The sequence below is a fragment of the Eschrichtius robustus genome, chromosome 1 (genome assembly GCF_028021215.1).
Source record: "Eschrichtius robustus isolate mEscRob2 chromosome 1, mEscRob2.pri, whole genome shotgun sequence".
Taxonomy (NCBI): Eukaryota; Metazoa; Chordata; class Mammalia; order Artiodactyla; family Eschrichtiidae; genus Eschrichtius; species Eschrichtius robustus.
The window spans coordinates 34,551,078-34,577,125 of record NC_090824.1 but is presented as its reverse complement, the minus strand read 5'-3'; the positions used below and the strand labels follow the sequence as shown (position 1 = coordinate 34,577,125).

At 44.9% G+C, this 26,048-nt stretch overlaps 1 protein-coding gene across 1 annotated transcript; it reads right to left on the bottom strand.

The window, feature by feature from the left end:
- Positions 1 to 2,766: 2,766 nt before the first annotated feature.
- Positions 2,767 to 25,925, bottom strand: PLEK2 (pleckstrin 2). The gene is made up of 9 exons (XM_068543860.1): positions 25,794 to 25,925; positions 18,268 to 18,432; positions 9,010 to 9,191; positions 7,706 to 7,797; positions 7,204 to 7,391; positions 6,868 to 6,969; positions 5,027 to 5,110; positions 4,038 to 4,116; positions 2,767 to 3,293 (listed from the first exon to the last, which is right to left on the bottom strand). Exons 1-9 carry the CDS (start codon positions 25,833 to 25,835, stop codon positions 3,166 to 3,168), a joined length of 1,062 nt encoding a protein of 353 aa, XP_068399961.1. The 5' UTR covers positions 25,836 to 25,925; the 3' UTR covers positions 2,767 to 3,165.
- Between the last annotated feature and the right edge of the window lie 123 nt (positions 25,926 to 26,048).

Below are 26,048 nucleotides of genomic sequence, written 5' to 3'. Positions count from 1 at the left end.
CCATAGGTTTCTTCCTTATTGTCACCAGTTAAAAGCATTATGATTACTAAGACCCTAATTCTATTATCTTCATTTTATTTGAAATGTAGTAATATAAAGGCAGGTGACCTAAAGGATCAATATAGCAGATCCTTTCAAAGGGAGGGTTTAGAGAACATAATTTTAATTAGTGAAAGTTTACTCCTAGGGGGAAAAAGCCTTAAAATGCAACTAAAGAATTACATTGGTTGTGTGCCTTTTACCTATTTGAGACTGATGACAACATGTGGTATGAAGGAGAATTTATCACACTGGTCCTTGTTGGTGTACTAAGCTGCTTGCCTTGAGTTTGTAATTCAGGGTGGTAAAGGTTTTGGGGGTGTTTTTTTTGTTTTTTAAGAAAAAGATGCTGCTTTTTAAATTAAGTTATTTGAGTCTCATTGCCCAACTTTTGATTTTTTTTTTTCTAGTAAAATATTTGCTAGGTGCCACCTAGAAGCTTCAGTTCTCTTCATAACAGAGTAGGGATCTGTTTGAACACAATTACAATGGTTTTTATATGTTTCCATCATTTTTTTCTTTAAGAGCTGATTGTTTTAAAGGTAAATAAATAATATATACAGAGGTAAATAAATTTCATAGGTAACGTATGGTTTGCAGTTACAGCTACAGTAGCCAGGGTGTAGAAAGTCTTAAGTTAACTTTGGTCTGCTTCATAAATTTAATCTCTTAGGATACTTGAGGTACTAGATAAATTAATTTTACTAATCATTTCCAAGAATAGCTTTTTAAATACTTAGATTAAACCTAACCCACCTTAGTCAATCCAGGACTAGACTTACCTCAGTGTTAAAGGGAATGGAAAATAGAAGAGTGTGTTGGTGAGCCATTTGAGCCATTTTTGAAGGTTTGTCCCTTTGTTTAATTTAGCAGCCTCTACTAGCTCTTTAAATCCAGAAGTCTAATTTCATATAACCGTTTCCACGAGGGAGCCATGATTGCTGGCTTGCATACTGGGAATATTTACAGGAGAATCTGGCACATAATTTTCACTTCAGTCTTTTCTGAGGAGTCAAAAAAAAGTCTATAAAGCTCACAGCATCAAGAATGTTATCAAACTGTAACAGGTGCTCCTTAAATGTTTGCTGTAAGCAGAGGAATTGAATTTTCACTTTGTTTACTGAATTTTTTTTTAATACTTCAAAAGCCATAACTGTCGAGAAATACCGGTGGCATCAGTGGTGAGTGATTTTATCCCATGCAGGCCTTTTGCTCAGTTTCACAACAGTTTTGCAAATTTATGACCCTTATGAGAAAAAAGATCAATACCTCACTGATCATGAAGGAGAGAACTAACTAAACTTACCCTGGTGACCTAAAAGTATCACTTTCAAATATGAGAACAAGATCACACCCAGCTCCAAATAACTTGAACAGATTGACAAAGACAATTGACCAGTTTATCCAAATGGATCTCTCCCCACAAAGACTCTTCATTAAAAATTGACAATTTCATCTACTCCCCATGCTGCCTTTGAGGTCAAGTGGTTATCGACTCATAACTGAAAATAGTTTGAGTATCCATTAGTCATAATTAGTTGACAATTTTAAATGGCCGGGAAAAATATGAACGCAAACCATTTTTCATGTTTTCTAGTAAAACAAGACAAGCCATTACTTACGTGGATAATGCTCACTTAGTGGAAACCTACAGAGATGTGCTAAGCAGTACAGTTACTACTCAGCTGCCGTACTTGACCTAGCTACTTTTACATCAAGAACAGTGTAAATGGTTCAGGATTTTTAAAAATTCAAGTGCTAGTACTCTTGGCAAGAGTTGACCCCTGATTTGCCTCAAGGTGATAGTCAACTACTTTTCAACACATGATACTGATACCATACAGAGTGGGGTGTAATTGTGCCAATTTAGAGTCAAGAAGCCATCAAACCAAATGCAGTTTAATTCAGGTAAACACCTGTTGATAACAAGAAGCAATAAAGAAACTAATTCCAAGGACATAGACCTTGGTGAAATGCCAAATGGAAAATGGTGCTTTAAAAGGCAGTCTCTTAGAATGTAAGGAATAAAGTAAAACCTCAGATCAGGTATTCTAGACAAGATTAAGAGGAGACAGTTCAAACTATTGAAGAGAATGAATTTTTACTTAAGCACTTTGGAAGTATCCACTCCCCTTAAATGTAAGTTACGTATCTATTCATTAAAGGAAGCCGAAGCACTTGTACTTGGCAGATTACTGTATTAAACTTGAAAGTAATAAAAATGTTTTTAAAGATACTGTATGATACAGACTTTTCACTACTTCAGATTAACCTCCTAACTGGTGAAGCTTCTTGGTACCTATTTGTCTCCATTAATCTTCATTCTAAAACCCAAAATTTCATGCCTTGATTTAATTCTTTTCCCATTGACATCTTTCTGTGTCCTTTAGAGAGCTCCTGTTCCTGTCCTTCAGCAAGCTCCTGCTCTGTGTCTATCTAAATGACATTTTTTTCCACAGAAAAGCTGTAATTTTACTTTTTTTGTATGTGTGACTAATCTGTCCGAGTCCATGATTTCTTTTCTGCAACGTATAATACGAAGGCTTATTTTTCAAAGCAAAACGATATTTTCAAAATTTTGCCCCCATCCCCACTTTAAGATGAGGCATGTTTTAGTGACAGATCACTTGAGATGTTTTTATAATCAGCTTGTCTAATAATTCGTATAGCCTTAAGCATGAAAAACCTTTGAAAACTAAAACTTGGTATAGGAATTCTAATAGCCAGGAACAAATATCAATTTTTATTCATTCCAAAGAATGAGTTGCTGACAGCATTTCAGAGAGCACCACCATGAGACTATAGTGTTTTATTTAGTATTACAACGTGGCCAGTTAGTGTGACAAGGGAAACCTACTTTGGTACCCAAGGAATGGCTGGTTGTGATGATGGGCGGAAGTCAAGATGCTGATGCCTAATGTCTATTCTAGCATTTCCATGTTAACTTTGAAGGTGGGGACGGAAATAGCACCACTGCTGACTGTAATCTAAGGAACTTCACCAATCTCACTCCAAAGCAGTACAAAATAGAAAAAGCTAAAAGTCTTAACACATTCCCATTTTCCAGGAAATCCTGTGTCATCTATTAAGAGGGAGGAATCCTGATCCCGTTCCCTCAGGTCCTTGTCACGTTAGCTTTTTGATAGCTTCAATCCACTCTGAACGCTCAGCCTTGCTGCTGGCCTGGATATAATAGTGTGTGTCATCCTTAGTAATCACTTTGAAGAGATTTCCCTGGACATTCCCTTTAACCCCTAGGCAGGAAGAAAAAAAAAAATCAGCGAGTGAACATCCATGTCTGCTTTCAGCTGGCAGTAGCTGAAAGTCAACTGAGACACAGACAAAAACACATATCATGAAGTATTTCTTAGTACAAATGTGTATGGTTAGGAAATCCCACCAGATGTGTGCTTTCTTGTGTTCCTGTCCATCCCCTCTCCCTCACCTGTGCCTTAAGGCCTGCCAGTGCTATATCTGGACGTTCTTGGAAGCCCTCTTGGCCTGCCCCCTATGCAAACCACAGGTCTACAGTCTAACTCACATCAAAGAGTCCAGTATGTTTATGTTAAAACCAGACACAGATGTGGGATTTGACTTGAATTGTTTAACTTCTTTGAACCTCAATCTCTACATCCATAAGTTAAGAAGAATACTATCCTCCTACCTCAACTGTCTATTGTGAAATTAGTGTGCTAATAGTGTGTTGTCAATCCTTAAGCACTACTGTAAGCTACTGTTCTTAGGTGGAAGCCTATGGGCCAGTAAGCACAGAAAAGGATGGGAAAGAATATTAAAGACAAGGGTCATTTAGTTGTGTTGTTAACACACTAAGAACACCCCACTTGCCCTTTCTCTAATTGGCTTCAAAGCTCACACTATTCATCGTCTCGCTGAGAAAGCCCATCAGCCCTCACAGCTTAGCCCTTCATCAGCAGAGTTAACTGAGAGCACAGGAGGGAGGCCCCCGAGATCAGGCCAGGGCCAAAGTTGCCCCTTACCCATGGGAACGCCATTATCCTCCAGAGCAGATACGAGTGAACCACGAAGAGAAAACCCACCCACTGGCCGGTTCTCTTCCTGCAAAGGAAAGGAGACCTGATTAGGAACTGTGTGAAGGCACAAAAAAGAAGAGTCACCCTCTCATCTATAACCACCCGCAGTCAGCCTGCTAAAGTAGTCTGTGAGAGTCATTTGTAACAGCAGTTGAGGCTGAACTTGGACATCACATGGCAAGTTGTCTACACCAGCGAGGAAGTCTGGGCTTCTTCATTCCACAGCCAGCTGCAGCAGTGCCACCCCCCTCCCTGTCCCTCGGCCCTCCCTGTGGTCTAGCAGGGTCCCGGGGTGGGAGGCTCTTTCAACCTCCTTCAGTTTCTCAGCTTAGGGTGGGGTTCCTGACTGAAGCTCAGCAAGGGAGGAACGTCCATTCTTATTTCAAAAAACAAATGAATACATCTACCAAGACAAGGCTGAACAGGCTGACTAAAAGGACATTTTTCTTTTCTTCTGATTGGAATTCGATCAAACCCAGCATGCAGTAATACTTATTATCTGAAACTCAAGAATTATGGCTTAAATATTAAATGGTAAAAGAAACCTTTCAAAACGTTGGTGGGGACATGAGGTTGAGGGGGCAGAATGCATGGACTCTTTGGGTGGAAAGGGGTGAAAAGAGACTAGAAAGCACCAGTTAGGAGTCTCTTTATCAGCCCACCTCGCCTTCCCTAGGCACACAGCCAGCTTTGGAGAAACTGAAAGACGCTTTTCCTCTCAAAACAATGTAGATCCACTGAGCAGGATCCACTAAGCAGGCAACAATGTGATGAAAGAAAGGAGTGATCAGACTGCGAGGGGTAGCCTGCACTGTGGAAGGAAAGGCATAGTGGGTGGGAGTTATGGTAGGGATGCTGGGAGGAAGGGCGGAGGTGAAGCCAGCTGCCTGCTCTGCTCTGGAGAGACGTGTCTGGGAGCATGACAAGGCACTCACTTTGGAAGGGTCGTAGTAATGCAGAAAAGCTGGGTCCTTCCTCAGAACAAAGCGCCGCACCTTCCAGTTTTTCCTCTTGTGCCCCTGAGGCAAAGAGAGGGTGCAAGGCTCATCGGTGACAGCTCTCAGTCACTTCCTCCCACCTCCGTGCCTCCAGTGCGGAACCTCGAACCTCCCAGCCAGCCTGCTCCAACGAACAACTTTCTCAAAAGAGCCTGGAGACCTGGGGATTGCAGTGACGTGTCATGGGCTTCACGGCTCAGTGACACTTCACCAACAGCACTGTCACCTTTAGCCTAGTTGACACAGCCAAAGAGGGTCAGCACTGAAAGAAGGGGGGAGCACTGCCTGGACACCACTCAGGGCACACGGAGGACAGGGAGGTCACAGGTTTCAACTGGACCAAGAACTCACAGGCAAACTTGAACCCAAGGGCACCAAATTTTAAGCGTCAACTTAGTCCGAAAACAAACCTATGCCTACAGATATATATATGTGCACTTATATACAGTGAAAACCACTTTGGCATTCTGCATCAGAAAAGAGTAAGGCGTAGTAAACAAACTTATGGTTACCAAAAGGGAAAGGGGGTGGGGGAGGGATAAATTAGGAGTTGGGGATTAGCAGATACAAACTATCATATATAAAACAGATAAACAACAAGGTCCTACTGTATAGCACAGGGAACTATATTCAATATCCTGTAATAAACCATAATGGAAAAGAATAGGAAAAAGAATATGTATATATATATTTATAACTGAATCACTTTGCTGGACACCAAAAACTAACACAATCTCGTAAATCAACTCTACTGCAAAAAAAAAAAAAAAAAAAGTAAGAAACAATCAATTATATGTTTAAATCTAAGCGTGGAAGATACTGCCGTGCGTGTGACTGTGGCTTCACCCCTAGATCACAAAGCTTCCTTAGCCCTCTAGTCTGGAGCACCCCGAGTCCCTCCCACAGCCTCCTCCTCTCCCAGGACCTCACTACCTCCCCTCACCAGACTCCCTTCAGGCCCAGCAGAAGCAGAGCCCTTGGAATAAACAGGCAGTTACGTGGACGGTAAGCAATCTAAGAGCAGAAGGGGATCCTGATACGCAAGAAGCAGGTGACAATGACAACGAGTGCTCCAAGAAGATGGGAACGGTGCTGAGCAGCGTTGTACAGACGCACACATTCACGTGGCGTGTCAGGAGCGCACAGACACAAGAGGTGTGTAGGAGATTGGCTTACACCTCAGGTGCCGGGACGCGGCAGCTTGGTTTGCAGGCACAGGTGGACATGCCGCAGGTGTGACTGTGACCCGGCTGTCCCCGCTTAACGTGGCCGCTCTCCCAACATGGTAGGAGCAGTGGCCATGGTCAGTTTTTAAACACGGAGATTACACTGTAGAATTTCACCTTCAACCTACTGAAGTAGGTGGAGAAAATACTTCTCAAGGGGGCAGGCAGAGTCCCACAAAAGCAGGCAGAGACCCCAGGAAGCCTCAGGGAGCAGAAAGCCAGCAAAGGCAAAATGCCAACCAGTAGGCAATGCCCTTTCAGACAAATAAGTGAACTGGGCAGTGACATAGGCATTGTTTTCTAATGCTGCGATAACTACTTGTGTGCACTTTTCCCAGAACGCCCCCTTGTCTGGGGCTCGTGTATGCGCGAGTGGACACGTGCATGCCCCTTGATTTGCTCCTGGTCGCTACCACTGGACCCTGACTTTAGCAGGTTCTGCTGATAATTAGTGCCCCTGGCAGTCTCAGCCCTTCCCGCCCTTTGTGGGGATTCCTGCCTCCCCCGAGCTTGAGAACTGCCCATCTGCTCCCCCCTCCAAGGCGGCCATACCTGCTTGGCCAGATAGCCTTGCTTTACCACTGTGCCACTTAACTCCACGGTGCTGAGACTGATTTCTTCCTTGGAGCTTATCTTCCTCTTGGAGCTCTCAGCCTAGCGGGAAGGAGAGAGCAAGAACTCTGTCACCGAAAGGTCCTAGTTCTAGGCTGTGGAGGCTACCGCGGGGGAAAGGAAAAGCCTCCATACAGAAAACCCACTCCACCTGGGGTGAAGCTGTTCCCCCAGCCTTGGCCTCTCACCCGTGACTGTGGACCCCCGCCCCCCCCCACCCTGTTGCCTCTTCCTCTCTCTGCCCCTGTGGCAACAGGAACCCACTCCTTAACTTACAAAAGTGTACAGGGCCATGGAGTCATCCAGGAACTGCTCAGCCAGATCCCCAGAGCGAATGGCTCCCGTGCTTCGGGTGCCTACCGGCCTAAGGAAGTTCTCCTCCATGAGCATGGAGGCCAGGGTCACAGCCTCTAGACGGCTGGCTGCAAAGTTGTTGGAGATGAGCCAGTCCACCAGGGAGGAGCCTGCATCAGGGCAAGGGCAGCGCCCGTCAGATGACAGGCTCCAGACCAGCTTCCTCAGGGTGCTTGGCTGTGACCTCATTGACCCTGACCTCTTGGGCAGCCTGGCATAGCCTTGGGGCTCTGCCCTAGAGCAGACCGAAGGCCCCACCTGCTGCTCAGAGCTGTGGCCGCACTCACATGTGGCCATCTCAGGCCAGCCCCTTGGCTGGCAGGCAGCTCTGGCCTCAACACAAGCCGGTCAAGCACACTGAGTCCCGGATCACCAAGCCCCAGGTTTCCAGTGCCTGGCCCAGCCCCCGAGAGGGGAGGCTCACCTATGAAGGTCTTTTTGTAGGTACTTCCCTGCTCCATGTTGGGGCTTGGCCGGATTCCGCTGCTGCTGTCATGCATCTTGTCCACGATGCGACTACACGGAAGGAAGGCAAAGGAGAGGGACCCTTGTCACACTGACAGGTATGAGGGAGGGTCCAAGAGTCATTGCTAAGGGTATAAAGCACATGGCACATGGCATGATACACATCGCAAAAAAAGGGGTATTCCATTATGCATCAGAATTTGAGAGGTAGGATTTGGGGACGTTTCTTTTTCTTCTTGCTCATCTAAATGTTCTAATATTTCTAGACTAGACAGGTATTACTTTTGTAGTAGAACTAATGAGCTGTGGCATTTAATTTAGAAACAAAAGAATGTTCAGTAATGATTCTCTATGATCTACTGCATAAAGTTCAAACTCCTCCAGCTACTTCTCAAAGTCACCCATCACTTGAACCCACACCCATCTGCCACTGGTCCTCCTTGCACTCACCATGGTTCAGCCGCACCCTAGATGCACAATCAAGATCCCAGAGCCTGGTATGGAGCTTTTTGGTAGTTTTGCTGCCTGGAAGGTTAGGGGGTATTTCCTGCAGATGGGCTGATGTAAGAGATTCCATGATGGGAACTCCTTTCATCCGTCCCTACTTTAGAGTATCACCTCCACTACTGTTTTCCTTCTCTTCTGTGGGATGATTCCTGCCACCAATGGAAGATCTTTTCTCATTCTCTGTTTATGTACTTGGGCTGGAAAGCCCCTGAGATGAGACTTTGTTTATTCTCATTTGCATCTCCTGAGCACCTAGAGCAATGTATGGCATGCAGTAGGCACTCAATAACTGTTTCCTGAATGAATGAATAAATGACTGAATGGATGAATGGATGAAGAATCCCACAGAGCGAGAATGCAACCGCTACCAGAACACATCGTTCTTGCCCCCAGGCTGCAAACAAGACTAATGACTTGGGTGAGCAGAGATTCCTGGGGAGCTGTCACATAGCCCTGAGCACCCTGGCTGAAACTGAAGAGAGGGTGTCAAGACACTGAGGGGGGCAGGAGCAGCAGAGGCCCCAAGAGGTTCCCAGGGCAGGTAGGTAGGGCCACTCCCAGGCAGAGAAAACAATGTAAACAGGACAGTGACAGCGAAAGGCCCTGAAGCACAATGGTGGTACCAGTCAGGCCAGGGTAACAGCCACAGGCCGCTCCCCCCGCCAAACCCCACCCCAACCCTGCATCCCCGCTGCACACAGACAGAAGAGTCTGCAGCCAAGCCAGGTAGGGCAAGGGCAGGGCCCAGGCACTCACTGCAGGCTGATGTGAGGGGGCAGCTTGAAGGAGTTCTTCAATATGTGGAGCTGTTGGACCTTCCCCGGCTGCCCCGCGTGAATAGCTCCTGTTATCTCAAAGGCCCAGGCGTCCCTCTCCTCTCGAGAACAGGCCTCCAGGAAGTACTCCGTGGATGTTTGAGTCTTCAGCTTAATGAGGAGCTGTGGGAAGACAGCCAGTCAGACCAAGCAGGCAAGAGAATGCTGGCTGGGCAGCTAAAATGACAGAACCGAGGTGAATCTGGGAGGCCACGTGGTCCAGTGACTGCCAAATGCCCGACCACTCAACCACACCCCAGCTGGTGGTCTTTAAAAGATTTGCTTGTACACCTCCAGTGACGGGGAGCTCACCACATTTCCCCTTTGGACAGACTCATTAGCATAGGGTCTGCTTCCTGGGCACTTGGTCTCTCTGCTCCTGATTCTGCCTTCTAGAACCACATAGACTGAGCTCACCTCCTATGACAGCCCCTGTGCTGAAGTGGGAAATGCACAGGCTTCCAGGTCAGACTGATATGGATACTTAGCTATGGACGTTTGGGCACGTTAAAGGACCCACTGACTCTCAGTTCCTTCACCTGTCATATGAGGCTATTAATGCCTACCTTGAAGGAACTGTTAGTTCTGCTCCTCTTCATCCTCTTTCTAATCGGGTCTAATCATCCCAAGTCTTTCACACGTTCCTCATATGATACTGTTTAAACTTTCTCAACCAGTTTATGCCCTGCTAAATGTTCTGCAGTTGGTTCAACATTCCCATAAAATATGACCCTCGGAATGGAACAAACTGCTCCAGGGAAGGTCTGGGGGTACAAGGCAGCACGGGCTTGAGGTTTCATTAGCAGTGGCATCTTCAGGGCTTGATGCTCTGTACAGTCAGCTGAGAGTCTTTTTCAGGTGGGCCACATCTCCTCCATCTTTTAAATGGGCATTTAGGGGTTTTTTTCAGACATTGTGAGATTTTGCATTTTGATCCTACTAAATGTCATCTGAGTAGACTGGGCTCACAACTTCTGTTGGAAAACAGAAGGATTCTGTCTCATTCTGGTTCTGGTTTCCAATGTATTAGCTCCCACCTTGCTTTGCTTGCAAACTTCATCAATTCCTTCACCTAAACAGCAAAAATGGATAAGACAAGGTGGGCTCACGGTCCCAAAGAGTACCATGAAGCCGTTCCTCCAAGTTAACATGGATTCACTCATCAACATCGTGGAAGGATGAGTTCAACCAGCACCCTGTCAGTCTGTAGTTTGCCATTTTAATGAAAAGATCTCAGGAGAGACTATAAAGTTCCACATGAAATCCAGACACACTTTTTTATAGCTTCCCTAATTAAAAATAAATTAACCACACACACACACACACACACACAGATGATACACTTTATAACTTGTTCTTAGTGAACCTACTGACTCCTCTTGGCTTATTCCCCCTCAAGTAGTCATGAACTGGCAGCTGACAACTTTCTCTGTTTGAGAATTTTACGTAGAATTAGCAAGAAGTTCACAGCTCCAGCTAGCAACTTGTCTCCTTTTTTGAAACACAGAACAAAGTTTTCCTATCACCAGCCTGTTCTACCAGCACTTCTGCTCTCCACTGTTCCTTAAAGACTATGAAATGGTATCAGGTCAACAAGTTAACCTATAGGGGAGGAGGAGTCAAGATGGTGGAGTAGGAAGAGGTGGAGTTCACGTCTCCTCACAACTAGGGCCCCTACCAGGCACTGGTCAGGGACCTTGGAAACCTAAAGGGACGGGAGGAATCCCCGAGCAACCGGGTAGGATGTTGGGGGGAAGGGGGAGGGGAGGAAAAGTGGAGGCGGGATGGGACTGGCACCCCTGAGGGGCGGCTGGGGGAAGGGAGGGGTTCTCAAGATTGGAGGAGCCCACCCATGGAGCAGGGATTAGCAGGGATGGGGAGAGACCTTTGGGGTATTGGGGGATCGGAGGGGAATGAGGCTAGTGTCTCCCCTGCCTGCTCAAGCCCCAGAGAGCCTGCTGGGGCCCTGGGCCTAAACCTCAGTCCTCCGGGACCCCCTCCAGCCATGCTGCACCTAAGCTCCACCCCCCACCAAGGCCTTTTCCAGGTTTCTTTTTTTTTTGGCTGTTGTTGTGGTTCTGTTTTTGCCTTGTGGTTGTTTCATTTATATTTTTATTTTTCCTAATACATTTTTAATTTTTCTAATTTTATTTTATTTTTTATTACTGTTTTGCTTTTTTTTTTTTTTTTTTTGCCTGCACTGCACGGCTTGAGGGATCTTGATTCCCAGGTGAGGGGTTGGGCCTGAGCTCCTGTGGTGGAAGCACTAAGCCCAAACCGCTGGACTAACAGAGAACCTAAGACTCCAGGGAATATTAATCGTTGTGAGATCTCCTGGAGGTCCTCATCTTGGCACCAAGACCCAGCTCTATCCAACTGCCTGCAAACTCCAGTACTGGACGCCTCAGGCCAAACAAACAGTAAGACAGGAACACAGCCCCACCCATCAAAAAAAAAATGAGACAACAAAAAAATATGTTACAGATGAAGGAGCAAGGTAAAAACCTACAAGACCAAATAAATGAAGAGGAAATAGGCAACCTACCTGAAAAAGAATTCAGAGTAATGATAGTAAAGATGATCTGAAATCTCGGAAATCCAATAGAGCCACAGATTGAGAAAATACAAGAAATGTTTAACAAGGACCTAGGAGAACTAAAGACCAAACAAACAGTGATGAACAACACAATAACTGAAACGAAAAATACACTAGAAGGAATCAATAGCAGAATAACTGAAGCAGAAGAATGAATAAGTGAACTGGAAGATAAAATGGCGGAAATAACTGCTGAGGAGCAGAACACAGAAAAACGAATGAAAAGAAGTGAGGACAGTCTCAGAGACCTCTGGGACAACATTAAACGCACCAACATACAAATTATAGGGGTACCAGAGGAAGAGAAAGAGAAAGGGTCTGAGAAAATATTTGAAGAGATTATAGTCAAAAACTTCCTTAACATGGGAAAGGAAATAGCCACCCAAGTCCAGGAAGTGCAGAGAGTCCCATACAGGATAAACCCAAGGAGAAACACACCAAGACACATATCACTCAAACTAACAAAAATTAAATTCAAAGAAAAAATATTAAAAGCAGCAAGGGAAAAGCAACAAATAACATACCAGGGAATCCCCATAAGGTTATCATCTGGTTTTTCAGCAGAAACTCTGCAGGCCAGAAGGGAGTGGCAGGATATACTTAAAGTGATGAAAGGGAAAAACCTACAACCAAGATTACTCTACCCAGCAAGGATCTTATTCAGATTCAACAGAAAAATCAAAAGCTTTACAGACAAGCAAAAGCAAAGAGAATTCAGCACCACCAAACCAGCTTTATAGCAAAGGAACTTCTCTAGGAGGGAAACACAAGAGAAGAAAGAGACCCACAAAAACAAACCCAAAGCAATTAAGAAAATGGTAATAGGAACATACGTATCAATAATTACCTTGAATGTAAATGGATTAAATGCTCCAACCAAAAGACACAGACTGGCTGAATGGATACAAAAACAAGACCCATACATAGGCTGTCTACAAGAGACCCACTTCAGACACATACAGACTGAAAGTGAGGGGATGGAAAAAGATATACCATGCAAATGGAAATCAAAAGAAAGCTGGAGTAGCAATACTAATATCAGATAAAATAGACTTTAAAATAAAGACTGTTACAAGAGATAAGGAAGGACACTATATAATGATCAAGGGATCAATCCAAGAAGATATCACAATTGTAAATATTTATGCACCCAACATAGGAGCACCTCAATACATAGGGCAAATGCTAACAGCCATAAAAGGGGAAATCGACAGTAACACAATAATAGTGGGGGACTTTAACACTTCACTTACACCAATGGACAGATCATCCAGACAGAAAATAAATAAGGAAACACAAGCTTTAAATGACACAATAGACCAGATAGATTTAATTGATATTTATAGGACACTCCACTCAAAAGCAGCAAAATACACTTTCTTCTCAAGTACACATGGAACATTCTCCAAGACAGATCACATCCTGGGTCACAAATCAAGCCTCGGAAAATTTAAGAAAACTGAAGTCGTATCAAGCATCTTTTCTGACCACAACGCTATGAGATTAGAAGTCAATTACAGGAAAAATACTGCAAAAAACACAAACACATGGAGGCTAAACAATACACTACTAAATAACCAAGAGATCACTGAAGAAGTCAAAGAGGAAATAAAAAAATACATAGAAACAAATGACAATGAAAACACAACAACCCAAAACCTATGGGATGCAGCAAAAGCAGTTCTAAGAGGGAAGTTTATAGCAATTCAATCTCACCTCAGGAAATAAGAAAAATCTCAGATAAACAATCTAACAATTTAACAATTTAACAATCTAAACAATCTAACCTTACACCTAAAGCAACTAGAGAGAGAAGAACAAAAAAAACCCAAAGTTAGTAGAAGGAAAGAAATCATAAAGATCAGAGCAGAAATAAATGAAAGAGAAACGAAGAAACCTACAGCAAAGATCAAAAAAGTTGGTTCTTTGAGAAGATAAACAAAATTGATAAACCTTTAGCCAGACTCATCAAGAAAAAAAAGTGAGAGGTTTCAAATCAATAAAATTAGAAATGAAAAAGGAGAAATTACAACTGACACCACAGAAATACAAAGGATCATAAAAGACTACTACAAGCAACTATATGCCAATAATATAGACAACCTGGAAGACATGGAGAAATTCTTGGAAAGGTACAACTTTACAAGATTGAACGGGGAAGAATTAGAAAATATAAACAGACCAATCACAAGTAATGAAATTGAAACTGTAATTAAAAAATCTCCCAGCAAATAAAAGTCCAGGACCAGATGGCTTCACAGACTAATTCTATCAAACATTTAGAGAAGAGCTAACACCTATACTTCTCAAACTCTTCCAAAAAATTGCAGAGGGAGGAACACTCCCAAACTCGTTCTACGAGGCCACCATCACCCTGATACCGAAACAAGATAAAGATATCACACACAAAAAAGAAAATTATAGACCAATATCACTGATGAATATAGATGCAAAAATCCTCAACAAAATTCTAGCAAACAGAAACCAACAACACATTAAAAGGATCATACACCATGATCAAGAGGGATTTATCTCAGGGATGCAAGGATTCTTCAATATATGCAAATCAATCAATGTAATACACCATATTAACAAATTAAAGAATAAAAACCATAGGATCATCTCAATAGATGCAGAAAAAGCTTTTGACAAAATTCAACAACAATTTATGATAAACTCTCTAGAAAGTGGGCATAGAGGGAACCTACCTTAACATAATAAAGGCCATATATGACAAACCCACAGCAAACATCATTCTCAATGGAGAAAAACTGAAAGCGTTTCCCCTAGGATCAGGAACAAGACAAGGCTGTCCACTCTCGCCACTCTTATTCAACATAGTTTTGGAAGTCCTAGCCATGGCAATCAGAGAAGAAACAGAAATAAAAGGAATACAAATTGGAAAAGAAGAAGTAAAATCGTCACTGTTTGCAGATGACATGATACTATACATAGAAAATCCTAAAGATGCCACCAGAAAACCACTAGAGCTAATCAATGAATTTGGTAGAGTTGCAGGATACAAAATTAAGGCACAGAAATCTCTTGCATTCCTAAACACTAACAATGAAAGATCAGAAAGAGAAATTAAGGAAACAATCCCATTTACCATTGCAATAAAAAGAATAAAATACCTAGGAATAAACCTACCTAACAACACAAAAGACCTGTATTCAGAAAACTATAAAACACTGATGAAAGAAATCAAAGATGACACAAACAGATGCAGAGATATACCGTGTTCTTGGATTGGAAGAATCAATATTGTGAAAATGACAATACTACCCAAAGCAATCTACAGATTCAATGCAATCCCTATCAAATTACCAATGACATTTTTCACAGAATTAGAACAAAAAATTTTACAGTTTGTATGGAAACACAAAAGACCTCGAATAGCCAAAGCAATCTTGAGAAAGAAAAATGGAGCTGGAGGAATCAGGCTCCCCGACTTCAGACTATACTACAAAGCTACAGTAATCAAGACAGTATGGTACTGGTGCAAAAACAGAAATATAGATCAATGGTACAGGATAGAAAGCCAAGAGATAAACCCGCACACCTAAGGTCAACTAATCTATGACAAAGGAGGCAAGAATATACAATGGAGAAAAGACAGTCTGTTTGCTGGGAAAACTGGACAGCTACATGTAAAAGAGTGAAATTAGGACCCTACCTAACACCATACACAAGAATAAACTCAAAATGGATTAAAGACCTAAATGTAAGGCTGGGCACTATAAAACTCTTAGAGGAAAACATAGGAAGAACACTCTGTGACATAAATCACAGCAAGATCCTTTTTGACCCAGTTCCTAGAGTAATGAAAATAAAAACAAAAATAAACAAATGGGACCAAATTAAACTTAAAAGCTTTTGCACAGCAAAGGAAACCATAAACAAGATGAAAAGACAACCTTCAGAATGGGAGAAAATATTTGCAAATGAAGCAACTGACAAAGGATTAATCTCCAAAATATACAAACAGCTCATGCAGCTCAATATCAAAAAAACAAACAACCCAATCCAAAAATGGGCAGAAGACCTAAATAGACATTTCTCCAAAGAAGACATACAGATGGCCAAGAGGCACATGAAAAATGCTCAACATCACCAATTATTAGAGAAATGCAAATCAAAACTACAATGAGGTATCACCTCACACCAGTCAGAATGGCCGTCACCAAAAAAATCTACAAACAGTAAATGTTGGAGAGGGTGTGGAGAAAAGGGAACCCTCTTGCACTGTTGGTGGGAATGTAAATTCATACAGCCACTATGGAGAACAGTATGGACGTTCCTTAAAAAACTAAAAATAGAACTACCATGTGACTCAGCAATCCCACTGCTGGGCTTATACCCTGAGAAAACCATAATTCAAAAAGACACATGTACCCCAATGTTTATTGCAGCACTATTTACAATAGCCAGGACATGCAAGCAACCTAAATGTCCATCAACAGATGAATGGATAAAGAAGATGTGGTACGTACATACAATGGAATATTACTCAGCCATAAAAAGGAACAAAATTGGGTCATTTGTAGAGATGTGGATAGACCTAGAGTCTGTCATACAGAGTGAAATAAGTCAGAAAGAGAAAAACAAATATCGTATATTAACGCATATATGTGGAATCTAGAATAGAGACACAGACGTAGAGATCAGACATGTGGACAAGGGGTGGGAAGGGGAGAGTGAGATGAACTGGGAGATTAGGATTGACATATATACACCACCATGTGTAAAATAGATAGCTATTGGGAACATGCTATAAAGCACAGCAAGCTCAGCTCGGTGTTCTGTGACGACCTAGATGGGTGGGATGGGGGGTGGGTGGGAGAGAGGTCCAAGAGGGAGGGGATATATGTACACATATAACTGATTCACTTCGTCATACAGCAGAAACTAACACAACACTGTAAGGCAACTGTACTCCAATTTTAAAAAATTACCACCCCCCAAGAAAAAGTTAACCTACAAGTTCCAAGGTTTAATTTATTGAGACCCAGAGTCTTAAATGCACCTAGAAAACTAGGTTTTCTTCTTAAAACTGTCTCACTTATCTGTAAATCTTTCTTTTTTATTAAGCATTTATTCAACAAACATTTACTAAGCATCTGCTATGTGCCCAGACATTGTGTCTGGTCTGATGATCCTACAAGGAAGAAGATGCAGACCCAAGTCTTTCACCAGGCTCAGCACTCCCCAGCAGTCCCATCCCACCCCCACGGAGAGCTACGCCATCTCTTTTAATCAGTGGCATTTCCAGGTTTGCAGTGGAAATTACAGAATGACATTTCACTTTTGCAGCCTCTTGGGCTGGAATGATATTCAATGCCTCCCTCTCCCTTGCCCTCAACATCCAGTCAACGATGTCCTGTCAATGTTTCCTTCATAATGTTTCCTCATGTTCATCCCTTCTTTCTGCCTCATTTCATGCCTGATTATTTTAACAGCTCCTTTTGTTTTCTATTTGAGAAAATTTTTAAACTATAAAAGAGTACAAAACAAACACCAGTAAACCCATTACCCAGAACTCACTGTCATTAATATTTTCTTATACTTAGAAGATTCATCAATTTGTCTAGAAGAGCCAAAGAAGAAAAACATGATAAGAAAGAAGAAAATGGTAAGATCCCTTCCTTATGGAACTAGTTATCTTATTAGGAACTGAGCTTAGGTCCTCATTTTGGTCTTCCTAAGAGAGTTTTCACCCGCCACTTCTCTCAGTCAAGACCTTCAATGGCTCCCTATTACCTGTACCTGGCCCCAGCCAATCTCCCACCACTCCTTCAGTGAACATACCCTTTGGCCACAGTGGCCATCCTCATCTCCAAATTTATCCCTAACTGTCCCTTCACTTTTACCCAAGACCTTCTACCTGCCTGGAACCTCTGCCTCTTTCCTCTTTCAGATCTTTGCCCAAACCTCTATCCCTCTCACAGCTGTACCTGAGCAGACAGCCTATGATGGCGTTTTCCTCCCCTTCAGCAATACAGTGTTCTCTGCGGCTAATAGTGTTTGTACCAACATTTGGAACTCTGAATGTTTTTCTGTTAATCACTTGCTTTCATAATAAGATCATTAACTGAAAGAAGCAATCTTACCATTTTCTTCCCTGACACCTCCAAGCCCAGCAAATTTCTTGGCACTTAATGGGCCCTCAGTAAATGATTAATTCAGATTCTTTCTTGATGGTAGAGTTGAAGCTGCCGCAGACTTTTGGAACACGTACCCCTCGGGGGATGAAAGTCATCCTATTGAACCCCAAGTAGCAGTAATTATTCACATTTATGTAGTGTCTCCTAGCCTACAAGGTGTTTTGACCCACCATTACCTTCATGCTCCTCATCACAGCCGTGAGAGAGAGTCAGGTGTCATTATTTTATCCCATTTTATAGATGAGGGACTAAGGCTCGAAGAGATGCAGTTACTTGCCCAAGGTCACATGCCTGGTACGTGATGCAGCCAGGATTTGAGTCTAGGTTTTTCAGTAACTCAGCTCTTCCCATGGCCCACACCACCTTCACCAAAGAGGCCAGAGACGGGAGGGTCCGGGGAGTGGGAGGGAGGAGCTGGGAAGCGGGGGCCTTCACTTACTGGTCGGTTTTCATACTCCAGGCAGGGGCAGGTAATGGTGCAGCCATCCAGAAGGATGCGGCCCTTGGGAGGGATCACTTTCCGACCCCCCTCGAGCTTGTAGTACAGCAGCGTGTTCTGCCGAAGGATGAACCATCGCACCTTCCAGTTGTGGACAATGTGACCCTGAGGACAGACAGGAGAACCCTGAGGTGAGGTGGCCGAGGGGACAACGTGGTGTCCAGGGAGAGGTGGCCCATGGCACAGGTGACCAGACTGTGCCATGGGATCAACTCTCCAATAAGGGGACGGCATTATCTCTCTTCTTTAGCTTAATTTTATTTTTTTACTTCGAAATAGTTTCAGTTCAGAGAAAAGCTGAAGAAAATTATAAACTTTTTTACAAAAGTGTTTTAAGAGCTAATTTTTAACGTGATTAAGCTCCAATCACTTCTCAGTATTTTATTGTGTAACTTCTACCAAAAGATAAAAGGGGTATTTCCAACATAACCACAATACAATCATCAACATTAGGCAATTTACATGAATATATTATTTTCATCTGTTCCACAAACTCCATTCAAGTTTCACCAATTACCCCAATAATGTCCTTAATAGCCAAAGGATCCAGTTCAGAATCATATGTTTTATTTTCATTTTCATGAAGAAAGCATGAGCTTTGGATATCTTTGTCGTCTCTTTTGAGTATGTAACAAAGACCTTTGGCATTGACTTTCTAGTTCCCATCTGTTCTTTTTTTCTGGTTATAAGCCTTGAGAGAAACTGCAAAGTCAACAGAAGAAAAGATCCTGCTACTAGGAGACGGCCATTGTTAACATTTTGTATTTCCTTCCAGTCTTTTTCCCTTTTAGTTTTTACTTTCTAGTTTTTTTAAAAATCAGGATATTACATATATGAGTTTTATTTTCCAGTTTTTCTTTTGCTGACTTTGCCAAGCATCTTCTCACACCATTAAATTTCTTTAAAACATGTCTTTTAATGACCACTAGGTGGATGCGTCATTTCCTTGTCCATCTCCTGTTGTTTGTAACTGAGGTTGTTTCTTTTCTTCGCTATTATAAACAACTCTGCAATGAATATCCTTGCACATAAATTTTGATCTGCATCTCTTAATTTTTTTTCCTTAGGATATATTCCAAAAAAAGAATATTGCTACTTGAAGGGTGTGGGCAATTTGTAAAGTTGCAGCCACAAATTGTTAAGGACCCTAACGTTTTTACCTAGCCTGCTGTGACAGGCCTAAAAGGCAGGGGAGTTTGGGGGGGCTCTCAGGTGGGTCATGGAGCCAGTGGACAGGATAGTCAGGTGAAGGCAGAGAGTCCGTTTCTAGAACAGAACAGTGGATGGGAGAATGTCTGCTGAAGAATCAGAATGAAATGATTTTGTATACGCTCATGAAAGTGACTTTCTTGGCATGTTTCCCAGAGCAGAGCCCAATTAGGGCTGGATTCTAACCAAGAGAGATGCACTTTATCTGAATCACTGTCCCCGATTCACTGGTTTCCTGACCCAGCATTTACTAATTTCAAAGGCCCCTTCAGTTCTCACATCTGTGGTGCTGCAATTCTGTTCCACGCTCAGCGTGCGTGTACTGACTGTGTTAGGGAACCGAAAATTGTCGAAGGAGTTGACTGTGTGAGCACTGGTCTACACCTGACCACATAGCCCAGACTCAAGTCCCCTCGCCCAACAATCCCTGCAGAGGGGGGGTCCTGGCGCAGCATTAGCAGTAAAGGCAGTTGCTGGCACACAGGTGTGGCTCCGGCATGGGGGCCGGTGTGAGGCGGAGAAGGGGAGGGGGCAAAATAGTCTTAAACCTTAAAACATAGGTGTTCTGAGCTGAATTATCCCCCCCTCCCCATTCATATGTTGAAGCCCTAACCCCCTACTACCTTAGAATGTGACTGTATTTGGAGACAGGGCCTTTAAAGGGGTGATTAGGTTAAATAAGGCCATTAGATGGGCCTTAATCCAATCCGACTGGGGTCTTCATGAGGAGAGGAAATTTGGACACGCAGATGTCAGGGAGGCATGCACACAGAGGAAAGGCCATGTGAGCACACAGCAAGAGGTGCCATGTACAAGCCGAGGAGAGAGGTCTCAGAGGAAACCAAACCTGCCAACAACTTGACCTTAGACTCCGACCTCCAGAACTGTGAGACAATAAATCTCTGTTGTTTAGGTGGTCCTGTCTGTGGTAGTTATAGCAGCCCTAATAAACTAAAACAACCGGAAAGGAGAAAGGGGCCTGGAGATGTTAGGGAGAGAAGTGTAACCGACAGAAGTTGAGCAGAACAAACCAGTAGAGATAGGGCTACGTTTCCTGGACAAAATGCTACACTTCGCAGAATCGATGGCAGGAAGGAACAGGGAGGTGGCCGGGTTGCTGCCAGTCCTGTGCATGGGGCACTGATGCATGTTTGGCAGCCACCAAGGTGGCAGGATAGTGGTGGAAGGACAGGTTCTTCTGACACCCAGTCCCCAGAGTTACCAGGGACAAGTGGCAAACAGTGTCGGCAGTGACGTTTCCACAAGAAACGTCTGGTGGTGCTGTTGGATATTTTTGTCTGGCTGCATCATCTCTGGCTGTATGGTACCCGGCCCTCCCAAATATTCCTGAGTTATTTGATATTTATTATTCTCTCTGAAATCCCTTCTGTTGAAACTTGCTAGAGTGGACCGTGTTATGAGCAGCTAAGAATCCAGACTGACAGCAAAGGAGAGCAATCCAAGAAAGGCTGATGAGATAGAATCTACTATGTAGGTAGAAAACTCGGAGCAGCTGGTGACTTCACTGTGGCCGGAGGGGAGTCCCTGAAGACATTTAAGCAGAAGGATGACAAGCGTAGGTTCTCATGTTAAAAAGATCAACCGACCACACCGGGGCAGAACAGCTGAGTAAGGTCGGCCAGACCGGAGCGGCCAGCTCAGCTGGAGGTTACTGTAATAATCCACAAAATGGGAAGGAAAGCCCCATTATCCCTGCTTCTCAGATAAGCTTCGCCATAATCAGAGGGCGTAAGGGACTCATCCAAAATCAGCAGGCAAATGGTGTCAGAGGCCAAAAATACAGTGGTATAAGCTGAAAAAGAACCCAGGCTTCCCTTCACCTGGGAATCTTCCTCCCTCTCCAGGCTCCTTGTCTGTAAGTGGCTGACTGGGACCAGAGGCCAGTTGGACCATGAATGGCTTAGAGCCCCCTTAGGGGGAAGGAGGAGAGTCCATAAGCTGGGATGTAACCCTAGGACTGGGCTTAAGAAGCACAGAACGGGAATTCCCTGGTGGTGCAGTGGTTAAGAATCCGCCTGCCAATGCAGGAGACACGGGTTCGAGCCCTGGTCTGGGAAGATCCCACATGCCGCGCAGCAACTATGCCCGTGCGCCACAGCTACTGAGCCTGTGCTCTAGAGCCCATGAGCCACAACTACTGAGCCCGCGTGCCACAACTACTGAAGCCCGCGCGCCTAGAGCCCGTGCTCCGCAACAAAGAGAAGCCACCGCAATAAGAAGCCCGCGCACCGCAATGAAGAGTAGCCCCCACTAGCTGCTCTCTGCCACTAGAGAAAGCCGGCGCACGGCAACAAAGACCCAACGCAGCCAAAAATAAAAATAAAATAAATTAATTAATTAAAAAAAAAGCAGCACAGAATGTTACAGCTGGAGGACCCTTTGAAAAAGCCTATACTATACTCCCTAACTTTAATGATGAGGAAACTGAGGCCCAGAAAGGTCTTGCCCAAGACCCTATAACCCCAAAGAAGCAGAGATGGTATTTTTTGTGGGTTGAATTATGTCCCCCAAAAAGATACATTGAAGTCTTAACCCCAGGGAAATGTGAATGTGATCTTATTTGGAAATAGGGTCTTTGCAGATGTAATCAGGTTAAGATGAAGTCATACTACATTAGGGTGGCCCTAAGAACACTAATATGATTGGTGTCCTTATATGAAGAGGAAAATTTGGACACTGAAAGACACACAGGGAGAAGACAGTCATGTGATGATGGAGGCAGAGATAGAATGATGCATCTACAAGTCAAGGAACAGCAAGGAGTGCCTGTGTGAGATAACAGAAAATGCAATATATTGCTCTCTGCCCCCGGTTCTTGGTACAGGGCTCCTGAACCCCCTGTAATTTCCTGGGTGACAGGAGTATCTTTTATGCTAATGAGGCAACTCTGGGTGGGCTCCTGGGTGAGGGCTGGTCACTGGAAAGACCACACCATGATTAGAAGCTTGGAATTTTCAGCGCCCCGCTCCCATTCTCTTGAGAAAAGAGAAGGGCTGAAAATGGAGTTAACAATCTATCATGCTTACGTGATGACGCCTCCATAAGATCCCAGAAATACGGGATTTGGAGAGTTTCCAGGTTGGGGGACACACAGGGGTGCTGGGAGAGTGGTACACTCGGAGAGGGCACAGAAGCTCTGGGCCCCTTCCCACATACCTTGCCCTACACATCTCTGCCATCTGGATGCTCATTTCTTTCCTTTATCACATTCTTTAATAAGCTGGTAAACGTTAAGTTAAGTGTTTCCCTGGAACCTCTGATCTATAGCCAGTTGGGCAGAGCACAGGTGACAACCTGGGCTTTTGACTGGTGTCTGAAGTGTGTGTGTGTGTTGGGGCACGGGGGAGGGCTGGGCAAGCAGTCTTGTAGGACTGAGCTCTTATGCTGTGGGATCTAACGCTGTCTCTGAGTAGATAGCGTCAGCACTGGGTTAAATTGTAGGACACACACCGGGTGTTGCAGAGAATTGCTTGGTGTAGGGAAAAACCTCCACACATTTGGTGACCAGAAGAGTCAGAAGTGAAGTGTTCTGTGTAAAAGTAAAGAAACCCCACAGGATAGAGAAACACACAGTGGGGAAGAACTAGGTTTTTCCTACACAGGAAGGAAAAATCTGCGTGTTTCCTTTACAGCCTGCGAATACAAGAAACAAAAGCGACAAGGAAGGATTCTCCCCTGCAGGTTTCAGAGGGAGTATGGCCCTGCGAACACCTTGATGTGAGACCTTTAGCTTTCGAAACTTCTTCTAGCCTTCTTGCTTTTTTCTTCCAAGCAAATTTTTTCCTTACTCATACCATTTATATTTTTACTCTTTGGATTATAATATTATAAACATTTTTAACATCTGCATAACGGTAATTCACTTGTAATCATTTGTTTATTTGGGGGGACATATAGGTAGTTTCCAGTTTTTTCACTACAGAAATAACACTTTGTTCCTAAAGCTTGTATGGCATTTCCTGGGGATAGTCCTACAAATGAAATTTCTAGGCCAAAGTGTGTTGACACTGCCATGTCATTTTCTGAGTGTTGTTTCTGAGGTACGAGCCAGGCAGCAATGCCTGATTCAGTGCTTCAGATGCTTCTTAAAGCACAAGCAGTCCTACCCACGCAGATCCGCCTTCCTTCCCCCTCACCCTCCTTCTAAAGCCAGGCCAAGTGAGCACTCTGCATTTCTGTCGGGAGCTTTGCTTCTTTCTTGTCTGGGCTGGATTAAGAGCCAAATCCATCATGCCCCTGCCCGTCTCCTGCTTTGCCCTCACTGGTGATGACTGTTCTGTACTCTGGGTTTCCAGCTTGGGCCCTGCCCCACTTCTGGACCGTAAACCCCCCCTGAATCTGTGGAATCCCACCGTCGCAGCCCTGCACCTTCTCCAGTGGCCACGGGGGCTGCTGTTGCCATCCAGGAGGAGAGGGGAAATGGGGGAGAGGGAAAGCCCGACTGATCAGTAGGCAGGGACTGTTAGCAGGGGCAGGGGGGGCAGGGGCCCCATCCCTGCCTTGTAGGAAAGGGTGTGGCTTCCGCTTGCCTCAGGGTCAGGCTCCAGCTCCAAACTCTTGTCTTTGGGTTTGGCTGGAATGTGCTTTAGGTATTTCAGCCAAGGCCCTCGGTGGGCTTTTGGGGCCAGACCTGGTTGACTGTCCTCACTTCCCTGTACCCTGTACTCCCTTAGCTACCACCCTGGAATGGGTGGCCCATCCGGAAGAGAACTCACATCCTCCCTTCCCTCCAGCCCTCCCCTGACTCTGCGTGGTGGTGGTGTTGGTGGGGAATCATATAAGGTAACCCCCAGGAACAAGGGGACGCCCCAAAGGGCCCCTCTGCACGGGCTTGTCCTCAACAGGCCCCTACCAGGGCTCGGCTATCCCAGCAATCAACAATGCCCACCAAAACCTCCTGCCCAAACCCCTCTCCCTCTCACCTTATAAGCTGCAGGAAAAGTTCCCCATAGGTGGTCTCTCTAAGGTGCAGCTGCCTCCACAAACTGTGAGCGACCAACCTATCACTTTAATCCCAGTGGCATGAAACAGGCGTGGAATTTTGTACCTGCTTGTATCCACTCTGACCCTTGATCCGGCACAGCCTCCTACACCTCCTCCTGCTTACAGTTTTGAGCAAACAACACACCCGCCCTCCTATGTCAAATAATGTGTAAAATAACATGGCTGCATTTCCTATTGAACAGAAAGTGATTTGAGACTTCAGGGTTGATCTGGTGGCCAGGGGAGGCCGAGTCCCTTCACCCCTCTTCATCCATCCCCCTCCCAAAGCTGTAAACTCAGAAGAGCCAAAAGGCTCATCCCCAGATTTTATGCTCTGCTGTTAGGGTTAGCATAAATGTTTAGTGTGAACATCAATGTTAAAAGAACTTTTAAAAATCTAATTTCCTCTTGCAGCTGCTTTTTCATTCATGTTCTACCTTGATCCTATATGTTGAGTTTTTGTGTGGACTCTTGCTTGCTGTGGGAAAGGCCACATGGGGTGATGTGGAAGAAACGAGGATGGAGGTGCCAGTCCCGGCTGTTATTAGCCCTGGGGCTCTGGGCAAGCGATCTCATCTTTCTACCCCTGTTTCCTCATCTGTAATACAGGAATAACAATACCCACCCTGCAGTGGGGCAGAAAACGGTTTGGAGTCAGCCTGAGTGGGTTTGATCCTGCTTCATCACCCACTAGCCCAGATCCTGAGCTACTTAACCTCTTTGAGCTTCGTTTTCCCCTTGAAGAAAGGGGTGGGGGGCGGGTAATGTGGGACCACCAACCTGTCGGACTGTTGGGAGGATTAAAGGAGACAACGTCCAGGACTGGTGCACTGTAGGGGCTCAAGAAACATAAGCTTCCTCCTCGCTCACGGGTTATTGTGAAGAATATAGGAGACGATGCATTAACTGGACGGGAGCTGGGGACTACCGAACACACTTTCGTTGTTTTAATACATCATATTTAAATCCTATACGCTTCGTATTTTAGTAAGTTGTTTTAATTAAGCTGTCCACTACGAGTAGCCGCCCCCTGCACCCCACACGCCCTAGCCAAGCGGGATTCTCCTCCTCGCCTGTGCCCTGGCCCCTCTTTTCTATCTAAAGCTCACCCCCAACCACCGTCCACCCGGCTCTCCCCACTACACGCGCCTCCTCCCAGCGTGGCCCCAGGCCGCCCGATCGCGGCTCAGGTGAGCCGGCGCCCGCCGCGGGCCCGCCCCGGGCCGTGTCCAGAGAGGCTCCGTTGCGCTCACCCTCTTGACGAGGAAGCCCTCCTTGAGCACGCCGTCCTCCATGTCGCCGCCGACGCGCCCTCCTCGGTGCGCCGTCCCGCGCCTCCCGCTCCTCCGCGCGCAGCTCGGCGCGCGCTGCGCCCAGGAAGCGCCTCTGATCCGGCGCCGGCGCCGCCCCGCTGGCCCGCGCCCAGAGCCCGAGGCCGCGGGGCCTCCCGGGCAGGAAGTCAGTCCTGGATGGGATTTCTAACGTGGTCTCCCCGCAGAAGGTGCCCT

Bases quoted from the DNA above. Each gene is read 5' to 3' on its own strand.
- PLEK2 (XM_068543860.1), bottom strand. From the start codon at position 25,835: ATGGAGGACGGCGTGCTCAAGGAGGGCTTCCTCGTCAAGAGG. The intron at 5,111-6,867 runs GTATGGCCGCCT...TCTTTGCCTCAG, and splicing joins AAGGCTATCTGGCCAAGCAG to GGGCACAAGAGGAAAAACTG. The intron at 4,117-5,026 runs GTGAGTGCCTTG...TTTCCTTTGCAG, and splicing joins ATTACTACGACCCTTCCAAA to GAAGAGAACCGGCCAGTGGG.